Source organism: Ambystoma mexicanum, chromosome 8 (assembly GCF_040938575.1).
Source record: "Ambystoma mexicanum isolate Mex_15411 chromosome 8, UKY_AmexF1_1, whole genome shotgun sequence".
Lineage (NCBI taxonomy): Eukaryota > Metazoa > Chordata > Amphibia > Caudata > Ambystomatidae > Ambystoma > Ambystoma mexicanum.
Genome location: NC_090929.1, coordinates 1,152,136,615 through 1,152,147,679, shown reverse-complemented (window position 1 = coordinate 1,152,147,679; position 11,065 = coordinate 1,152,136,615). Strand labels below are relative to the sequence as shown.

Genomic DNA, 11,065 nt, shown 5'->3' with positions numbered 1-11,065 from the left:
TAATAAAAAAGAAAAAGCACCCTGCAGCGTCAGCTCTAACCCATGTTAGTGGGAAGAGCTGACGCTGCAGGGATCGCAGAGTGCGGGCGGCACACACAGAAGTGTGCCGCCCTAAATGTAAGTGGTGTGGAGGGCTTGGGAGGGGTAATGCTGGCTGGGGAAGCAGGCACAGTGATCGATATGATCACTGCGCAGCGCCGTAACTGGCATCAGCATTTTCAGCTGTCGCAGTTACGGGCGGCGCAGTGATCACATAGATCCGGCAGAAGTATTGTTTTTCTTTGGAGGAGGTTTGTTGCGGTGTGTCTCAGCAAATGCTGCCGACTTCCCTCTGTATTGATGGGTAGGAGTGTTGTTGTGCATGGGGTGACGATATTTTGTCATGGTGAGCCGCTGTGAATGCTGCCAGCATCTGTGCTGTAATTGGTGGATAGGAATGTTGTTGTGTTTGGGTTCAGCATTATAGTTTTCAGAGGGAGGAGGGGTTCAAGAGGATGTTGGGAAAAGCCAGGTTTTGAGGGCCTTTCTGAATTTCAGGTGATTTTCAGTATTGCGAATGTGTAGGCGTAGGTCATTCCAGATGATCAATGCATGGACGGAGAACAAGGATCCGCCCCCAGCCTGGAGGAGTTGTGAAGTGGGACCACTAAGCGATGTGCGAGATCTCAGACTCTTTTGGGGCGGGTAGTGTAGGATTTTCTCCTGGAGGAATTGCGGACCGGTGTTGTGGATGGACCAGTGGGTAATGCACATGGCTTTAAAGGTAGAGCGTTGACCAATCAGAAGCCAATGGAGGACTTTTAGTGTAGGGCTGATGTGTTCTCTGGGAGGTAGACCAATGAGCAGGCGTGCTGCAGCGTTTTGGATTCTTTGCCGTTTCCTTACTTGAAACGCTGTTGCGCCTAGATAGAGGCAGTTTGCATAGTCTAAGCGGGACAGGATGATGGAGCTGATGGCAGAGAAGCGGTGAGGATAGGTAAGGTGAGGGAAAATACACCTGAGAATCCATAGATGGAAGAAACAGATTGTAGATACAGAGGTGGTGTGTTGGGCAAGGCATAGGTCCGTGTCCAATGTGCATCCAAGGTTTTTTACCCAGTTTGTAATTGCTAGTCCGGGTCCTAAGGATTGAGGCCACAGAATCGGTTGGGGAAGAAGTGCTGTTTTCCCGCAGACTAGGATTTCAGTTTTCCCAGGGTCATCCAGTGGTCAATATCCGAGAGGCATGATGACAGGTCCGGACTGTCGGAGCCTGGAGATTTGGGGATTTTAAGGATGATCTGGGTGTCATCTGCATAGTTGTAGCAAGTAAGATTGTGGCAGCGGGTGATTTTAGGCAGGGGTTGTAGGAAGAGGTTGAAGATTAGGGGTGATAGGGATGCTTCTTGTTGGACCCCTTTTCTTACTGGTCGCGAGGTGGAGGTGAACGGGTGGAGGTGCATGATTTGTGAGCGATTTGAGATGAAAGAGGAGATCCATCAGAGGGCTGTGTTTTTGATTCCTAGTGTTTGTAGCCTGTCTAGTAGGATACTGTGATTGATGGTATTGAAGGCTGCAGAGACGTCAAGGAGGAGGAGTACAGCGCAGCCTTCTGCGTCAGCTGTTCTTTTTAGGTCATCCCAGATGGAGACTAGGGAGTATTCAGTTCCACTGAGTGGCCTGAAGCCCGATTTTGCAGGGTCAAGGAGGATGTTGGCTTCAGTGAATAGACCAAGCTGCTTGTATGCTGTGCGGTCCATGAGTTTGGCCATGAACTTGGAGTCCCACTTGCCTTCTGGACTGCAATCTAGGAGAATCCTTTAAGGAAACCACTTGGAAAGCAGCCTTAGGGGATGGCTGATGCTCGGTAAGTAGTTGTACATTAATTGTAATCCGTTTTTGGCCTGTTTCATGTGCTCCTGTGGAGGGGTTTGTGTGTTTATTGCAATTGTTTTTTGACTAGTTTGTACTATTCTAGTGGGTTTCTCTAGTGTTTATATGGCTTCCCACCCTGTTTTTCTAAGCTTGCGTGTATCTAGGGTATGTAGTCCCTGGGGTGTAGTCCTTTGTTTGTTTCCATCTGTCTTCCTGTCCCCACCCTCGCCCTTGCAATTGGTTGGAATAGTCAGGTGTGTCTCCGTCTTTGTTCCTGGCAGCCATTTCCACTTGCCTTCTGGACCTTTTTCCATTTCTCTGCACACCTGTGTGACCTCTCCCATGCCTGTATCCATGATTGGCTGTTTCCCTCCAGAAGGTAGGCTCTTAACCATACCCCCTTCAACCCACTAGGGCAGCCCACTGCCCGTGCAGCCCCTTCGGCTAAGGGCCCCAAGGCAAAGGGAAGCTCCCAAAGAAGCAGCTTGTGACCGCGTTTGCCCGTGTTCGCCTGAGAAGCCAGTAGCCAGCCATCAACCAACAGTGAGTGACAAGATAAGTGTGGTCTAGGTGGGGAGTACATCAATCATTGTATTCCAAAAAGCCCTGCCTCTCTTATTACCTTCAAAGAATAAGCATACCAGAATCAGTCAGCTAGTAAATAATACCCTTTCACTGCTGTGTAACAAAGGCTTGGTGGGGTTATTCACTGTTGTGTCCCATACTTAGGCGTTCTCCATCTATTTGCATACCTCAAATCTAGATGTTTTCACTTCTGCTGTGCCTCCAATTTAGGCATTCACATTCTGTCCTGGTGAAATCTAGACATGCATCACACTCAGATAGAACAACTGTGAAGATTAGCATTGCGTCACATCTAGACAGATTTGTAAAGACAAGCATTGTGTCACATCTAGAAAACTGTAATAATAGCTTGTGTCACATCTAGACAGAATTGTGAAGACTAGTATTGTGTCACATCTAGACAGAATTGTAAAGACTAGCATTGCGTCATAGCTAGACAACTGTAACACTAGCTTGCATCACATCTAGACAGAATTGTGAAGATTAGGTCTGAACATAGTGACCAGCAATCACTGTCCCCCATTAGGCTGTCTGACCCCATCATAGCTTCTGTCTCCAATAGCATTTAGCCTGACTGTGCAAGATAGCCATACCTTGTATTTAGATGGTTGTGCCAGAGAGCCATACCTCGCATTTAGCCTGTTTGTGCCAGATCTCCTGTTTCCAATAGCATTTAGCATGACTATGCCAGATAGCCATACCTCGCATTTAGCCTGTTTGTGCCAGGTAGTCATACCTCGTATTCAGCCTGATTGTACCAGATCTCCTGTCTCCAATAGCATTTAGCCTGATGGTGCCAGATAGCCATACCTCGTATTCAGCCTTATTGTGGCAGATAGCCATACCTCGTAATTTAGCCTGATTTTTGTAAGATTGTGCCAGATTGAAAGACCCATTAGGAGTTTTCTCCCATTATCCAGGTGCCTCAAACCCAAGTGCTACCATATTTGACTGTTGAAAGACTCATTAGGTGTTTCTCCCATTATCCAGGTGTCCCAAACCTAGGTGCTACTGTATTTGATTGTTGGAAAGACCCATTAGGCGTTTTCTCCCATTATCCAGGTGTCCCAAACCTAGGTGCTACCGTATTTGACTGTTGAAAGACCAATTAGGCGTTTCTCCCACTATCCAGGTGTCCCAAACCTAGGTGCTACTGTATTGGTCTATCTGAAAACCCATTAGACGTTTTCTCCCATTATCCAGGTGTCTCAAACCTAGGTGCTACTATATTTGACTGTTGAAAAGACCCATTAGGCGTTTTCTCGCATTATCCAGGTGTCCCAATCCTAGGTACTACTGCATTTGACTGTTGAAAGACCCATTAGGTGTTTTCTCCCACTATACAGGTGTCCCAAACACAGGTACCACTGTACTCCACTGCCTGCAAATCTAGGTGCCACTCTATTTGGTGTCTACTGCTGTATCCCAGTAAGGTGTCTCTCCCACCACCGAGCTGTCCCAAATTCAGGTGCCACTGCATTCAACCATTCATTGGTACCCCCTTCATCCCAAAATCCAAATTCTAAAGGGCCTTACTTCCTACTGTAGTACCCTTTGTTAGGCGCGCCTTCTCCCCTTCTAATCGGGTATTGCGAACCACGCGCCCACTGCCCTGACCAGGTGCCATAGGCTGTGTAAGCACACATATCTAGCGCTGTATCCCATTTCGAGGTGGACGCATAATCTGGTGGACACGTCCCACAAGACAGACACCATACCATACACTGGACAAAGCAGAGCATCACGCTGGCGCACCGGTAGGCCTGATGAGACCCACCACAGCTCAACACTCAACCACCACCAATACACAGCCCATCACCCCAAACCTGCACTCCATCAACCTGCACCCCTTACAACTCACCTATCCCTCCTCCTCACCAGACCAATCCCCATCAACCTGACCTGTTATGCCCTACGCGTTGTTCCGGCTCTGCTTAATTAAGAGCAGCAAGATGGAGAGAAGGAGCAGAGAACATTGTCCCCCTGAACATACCGGACCGCCCGGCCACCCATATCAAACAACGGTCACACACCACCCCTGCCACCAACCACTCACCCGCACCAGCTGCTCACACCTTTTCCAAACAATTTAGCACCTCCAACTCACACTTCCCCAGTCTCAGCGTAGCAAGAGCAGTTTTGGCCAAATCCCAAAGCTCCACAGCCTCTCACCCACACCCCTTGTGCTGTCTAAAAGGTTCATAAAGATTAATTGAAACGTACACATACCGTAGTAAGGTACTCACTCAAATATATAAATCCTTATAGAAATATGTTAGGCAAAAAATTAATGTTAAAGGTATTTATATAGCGCACCGTCACCAACAGAATTGGTCCCCAGGCGCTCAAAAGTGTACAATTGTGGCATTATTACCTCCATCTTGACTGGGAGACTACAAATACCAGAATGCAATTTGCAATAAAATGGGCTTTGGGTTTTGAAAATATACTTTCAAGACTTATAACAACATGTAGTGTGTGTTCGACAAATACAGGATTCATATATGATGTGATGAAAATATTACATTCTACCAAAAATAAACTTGTTTTTGTGTGTTAAACATGAACATCTGAAAATAATGTAGTTAGTTTAAAACTATTCTGTATATCATCATTTCATTTAATTGACCTGGAGGATGCCTAGACCTATGCCAGCTGACATGTGCTTTTTGTGTGTTCTCAAAATGAAAATGACAATTTGCATTTATTAAGACTGAAACGTTAGGAACGTCTTGTCCAAAAACAATAGCCTCATAAATCAGCCATCACTTGTAAATCACCCCCACTTTAAATGCTGTGCTCTAAGAAAGAAACTGATAAGCAGTAATACAAGGCTAAAATAGGTTTTGCTCACAGGTTGGTGTAATTGTCCACACTGCCGAGTACACATCTATACGAATGGATAGGGGGGATTTTCCACGCTACCTCGCAGTTTTACATTTTAAAAAAAGTAGATTTTCCACGCTCTTTGCGTTTAGTGGTAAGTGCAGGTTTTTTTAATCAATTAAGTGTGGACTCATAGTCCCAATTGTGGTCAGCTGAAAATTAAAAACTGCGAGGTAGCCAGGAAAATCCCCCCTATCCAATCAAATAAACAGGTGTGGGCTTCACCTCAAAAACAACCTGTGACCTTACATTACTATTAGGAACAGCACAAAAAGAGCCAGAGCTTAGCAAAGGACGGCTCCAACTCTAGGGCCCAATCTCGTTTCCCCATCTATACGAAAACAGAACAAACCACTTGAACATGTGCTGTTTCCTCATCGTTTGCATTTGCTTTTGTATAAATTGAGCAACCCTGTCGACTTCATGCCACGATGTTTACAACTCCAATTAAGTCATTAACTCTGAGAAGACTGCTTTGAACCAATGCTGGCAGGCACTTTGATTAAAGCGAGCTCAAAGAGTTGCAAAGAGGAGGAGTTTTGGGTGGGAAGAGGCAGGAATGGGTGGGAATGGCCATAGAAATTAGCATGGGCAGGCAATGGGTAGGCACATAACCAAACAACACCTACAGGCTGTGCGTCATCCTCATATGTCATTCCTCTGTGTCCCTTCTCATATGCCCCATTGCTCCTTATCTATATTCCAATGCAATAGTTTCGGCTTCTAATAGCCCAAACTAAAACGAAATGTATAGATGGAAAAAGTGGCTTGCTTGTTGTGTACATGCTGTATCATGTATTAAGAATATCACAAAGTGCTGAATGAATGAGCTACTGTCAAATGTTAGGTGCTGCACAACGTTGTAGCGTCGTGTGCAATTGAGTAACAAACCAGACACTTAGGGCCCGATTCATGGGCTTTTTTGCATGGTTCAAAGTGGCTTTGCACTGCTGAAAAGTGACTCTGCACTGCAGACCCAACCCTGATCATGGAACCATGCAAAGTGTATTTTTACAGTGCAAAGTCTGTGCGTAGTCATTTTGTAATGCAAAAATGACTATGCACTGGCTTTGTGTGGACTTTGCACTGCAGAAATACACTTTGCATGGCTCCATGAATCGGGGTTTGTGTCGGAAGTGCAAAGCCACTTTTCAGCAGTGCAAAGTCACTTTGAATCGTGCAAAAAATTCCATGAGTCGGGCCCTTAGTGACATTATGTTACATTGTCTTCACATAATTAATCCAAACGTGAGCACTTATCCAGTGAGGTTTTTATTTAATAAATTACAGTGCTAATATAACAGTAGGACAACAGTGACATCCAATGCACTATTCACTTAGGCACATGACGCAGCACTGTATGAATGTGTGCATATCGGTGGCTTCTTAGAACTCTGATGATTGCACTTGTCCCAGCATGGAAGTGCTGCCAGCAACAGCAAAACCCCACCTAACAAAACACAAAGTCCACTGAAGTAGAAGGCAATGTTGTACGTCTGTGTCCAGTCATAAAACCAACCTGCAGAAACAACAAAACAACTGAGATCAGTGCTTAAAATAACATAGCGTGCAGTTCACCTCTGGTGTGTTTGTCTAAACTAATGCAAAAACACAGTGGTTAAACAAATGCAAATAACCTGTAGGGAAAATTACAGAAACTTAATATTTAAAGTTTTTGGATTAAATTAACAATCTTCAGATCAAATTTATAATAATTCCCTTACTTAGAAACCATGAGAAAATGACACCAACAACAAATGAAAAAACTGCAATTTGTTTCAAACACAACACAGAAATGTTACAATGTTTTCCTAATTTCAAATGATCGTATTTTAATAATTTATAATAATCTCAGAATAGCAGCCAAAGAGTAACATTGTTGAAATTAATCCTGTAGTTAATACAACCATTCCTTTGTGACGAGAACCATCTCCGGAGCTACACCACTACGATCACCGGTGAGACTATTAGAACCAACCCACAACATTAGCAGCACCAGCATACACCACCTTCGCGTCGAGGCCATACCAATGGCAGCAGACGCTATACAAATTTCACTTAACATAACATAACCTCTGCAGCAATCTTATGCCCCCCCCGCCCCACCTTTGGACTAGTCATACCACACAGGCATGCTCATCCTGCTCCACCACACACCACCCCCCAACCGGTATTACTCCAAACCAAATAAGAGGAAACCCAACACTCTTTCAAGCACTTCCCCATGGATGCACTGGAAGGAATCACCTTGGCCTACATGTACCACCCCTCAGAGAATGTCAAAGCCTAGCTCAACACAATCAACCACATCGTGAGATCACCAGTAGCTATGCTCCACTGAAACTCTGACTCAACAAACCTGACACCTCCACATTATGGCACAAACGTGAACTTGCCAACCATAAGCACACAATACTTAGACAAGGAAAGTATTGTAGAAAATCAAATTGATGAGAAGACCTCATCATGCTGAGAAGCCACTCCATTCAACTGGAAGGGCACTTGGCAACAGTGCCAAAGTAAACTACTGTGTCAAAAACATCATGGAACACCCCAGCAACAGCACAGCAAGGGCTGGAACCGTAGCCTAGCGGCAACAGGCTTGTCTTGGAAAGAATACTATGCTGAGCAGCGTGGGTTCGATACTCAGTCCTGTGCTTAGAGGCTAGAATCTGACATTAAGCGTGAAATAGAAAACTCATTTAAAAAATGTTTTAATCTTTGAATATGCAGAGCAATGCATCAACCCGCTGTTAGAACATGACATGCCACAATCCATATCCAAATGCAACACCATCAACAACTTCTTTACAATTACGATTGACAAAATAAGGCAGCTGATAGTGAGCTCCAAACACACCATCAGATGCTCCAGCCACTCCAGCCTCCAGCATATTAACATGGACCGAATTCAGGATAATTACTCTAGAAGAACTTACCAACACTCCTGCAGCCCTCAAGACCCAGCGCCTCCAAAGATGACATCCTCCCCTTCTATACTGTGATGGTCATCAAAGGTAACCATCACCATACTGCTTCACGAAACAATTACTGAGTCTCCTACACAACTACCAATCTCGTTTCCTACCACGATGCAGCACAGTGGCCTCCATCCAAGTTGGCAACAATGCTCTACACATCCTGGAGAAAGTTGTTCCATGCTTAGACATCATACATGAATTCCTCACTAGGTGCGTGGTCTTTGACGGAAATGCCCAGCAATGGTCTGCCTCTTACTTCTCCAAAAGAGACCATCTCATCGAGATGGTCGCTAACAGATCTCAGCGCCAACCAGTAATTTCCAGGGTCCCAAAAGGCTCCATCCTGTACCCTATTATTTTCACCATCTCCATGGAACCTTTTGGGGAATTTCAACAATGACATCTAGATGCATCAATACAGAGAGGAGACACAGCATTATCTAAGATCAATTACATTAACAACAATAATCGTTTCCAGCACTATTTGTCCCTCATCCAAGCCTGGATGTCAAGTGCCTACCTGAAGCGGAGTCTGACAAAGACTGAATCAATTTGACTAGGAAACCCTACCAAGCGTGCCCAAGTCCATGATTGGCTGACTAACATGAAGCTTAATGGCGTCAGGCCTCAACTCTCACTCTCTGCTTTAACATAGCATGTGACTCCTCATTCAAATCAGACATCATCAAGAGGAACTGAAGAAGCATGGTACCAGCAGGCCCTCCTCCACCAAGTCAGACCTTTCATCCCTATACTGAGTTTCAGAATAGTTGTCAAATCCCTGGTCCTCTCTCATCTGGAAAGTTGCAACACCCTACTCACTGGAGTCCCAGATGCCACCATGGCCCTGCTAAAAGCTATACAGCACTCTGCAACACGCTTCATCACAGGGATACAATTTCAGCCACATTGCCCCCCATCCCCAGGTAGCTGCCCTGGCTAAACCTTCATGCACCGATCATGTTCAAGATAGCCTGCATCACCTACAAAGCATTCAGACCCAAAACACCACTTTACCTGTCTGAGAAACTCACAATTTCCAGAGGACAGTCACCACCAGAAGCCACTGCATCACCAGTTCGAAACAAACAAATGCAGGAGGGAAGAGAAGAGAGAACAGGCCTTTTCCTGCTACACACCCTGTCTCAGGAACAAGTTACGAAGGCAGCATGATGAATCCTACAGAGTCCTCACAGAATCCTGCCTAAAGTCTCCTCCCAGGTGGCCAGGAGAAGGCAGGTGCTATCTGATCCTAAACCTGTGTGGGGGGGTGAGGGGGGATATTGGGCGGGTGGATCACCTCGGAGGAGAAGGCTACCAAGGGAATGGGATGACTCTGTTTGGAGAGATGTGGTATTCATCCTCCTCCGAGGGTGACGTTTCTCTAGTACCAGAACATCTGATGGCTTGTTGTCATAGTAAGTCTTCCCTTCCTAAAATAACCCAACTTGTCAGTCCTGAAAAACCCTATGGTACATGTAGGAATGATACATGTAAGGATCGATACATGTAATGATCAGGGAGCCCATATCAGCACTTCGAGTAGTTTTCATTTCACCTTAGGTTTGAATTATAAAATCAAGAGTCAACTATTAATTCCTTTGAAATGTTCTCCTCAAAGTACATTTTATAAATCATTGAATCAGAGGGAATTAAATTATGTAAAAAGGAAATAGGGAACTTCAAGTCCCATAATGCTTAAGTACTTGGAGGAAGAGCTCAGAGGAGCAGAACTATGGTGTACAGTCTAGTTGTTCTAATGACCCACACCTCGGTCAGATTTTTAAATATTTAAAACACCTTCAGGTGCAGGTTATCAGAAGGAAGCAGTGTGAGCAGCAGAGACAGGAGAAATTAAACAGAGCAACTGCTGTATTGGAAGCGGGACGCTTTGTCGTGGAAGTTGCAGAGGTCGGAAGCCCTATAGACTGCAGAGGATGTGCAGCGGGAAGCAGTTTGAAGACTGGCAGTATCAAGGAAGAGAGGAGCTCTCCTGGTGTTGCTGCATGTGACTCCTGTGTGTTGCGTTCACCGGAGTGCAAGCAGAGCAGGGAAGGCTCCAGCTACAGGAGGCATGAGCGAGGGCAATGCTACCAGAGCTGTCAGTCACCTGTGCAAACCCGACAAAGAAAGAAGGAGCAGCGGGTCTATTGGACGCACATTGAAAGACCAGTGAGTTTGCCTCTGTCAGGGAACCCTGGGGCCCTATGAAACAGACCGCGGACTCCCGAAAACATTATTTAATAACGTACTATTGAATGGAAGGTAACTAAGCATAACTCTTATCTGAAAAGAAACAGAACTGAGTAACATTGTATCCACCACTGTAGAAGTGGGAACAGCTCTTATATTAAGAGAGATCAAATTGAGGAACTTTGTAAGCACCATTGTCAAAGCCAAAAGGAGATATTATTTAACCCAAGACTATTGCAACTACTTTTACCAAAGTCAAAAGGGAAGAATATTCAAACAAACTAAATATGATTTAAAAGGAAGATCATTTATACCAGAAAATAATAACCAATATTGCCCTAGCCAAGGAAAGGCAATTAAGCAAAATCAGTATTGCCAAAGCCAAAGAAGGGCAATTGAGGGGGAACAAATATGGCAGAGTGAAAGCCCTCCTTGTAATAATAATTGAGGGGGAGAAGAATAGTATCTGCATTGCCTGGGCCAAACAAATCAGAGTGAGAGGCATTGTCAATGTGTTGCGACTTATCAATGAAACAGTTGTTGATTTAACATTTCCACATTGAGTA

General features: G+C 44.9%; 1 protein-coding gene across 1 annotated transcript in view; it reads right to left on the bottom strand.

Moving 5' to 3' along the window:
* Positions 1–6,579: 6,579 nt before the first annotated feature.
* SLC16A9 (solute carrier family 16 member 9) overlaps positions 6,580–11,065 on the bottom strand; it is a 195,614-nt gene continuing 191,128 nt past the window's right edge. Inside the window, exon 6 of the mRNA XM_069611220.1 lies at positions 6,580–6,844. Within this exon, the coding sequence (XP_069467321.1) occupies positions 6,663–6,844 (182 nt within the window). The 3' untranslated portion in view covers positions 6,580–6,662. The remainder of the gene's footprint in view (positions 6,845–11,065) is intronic.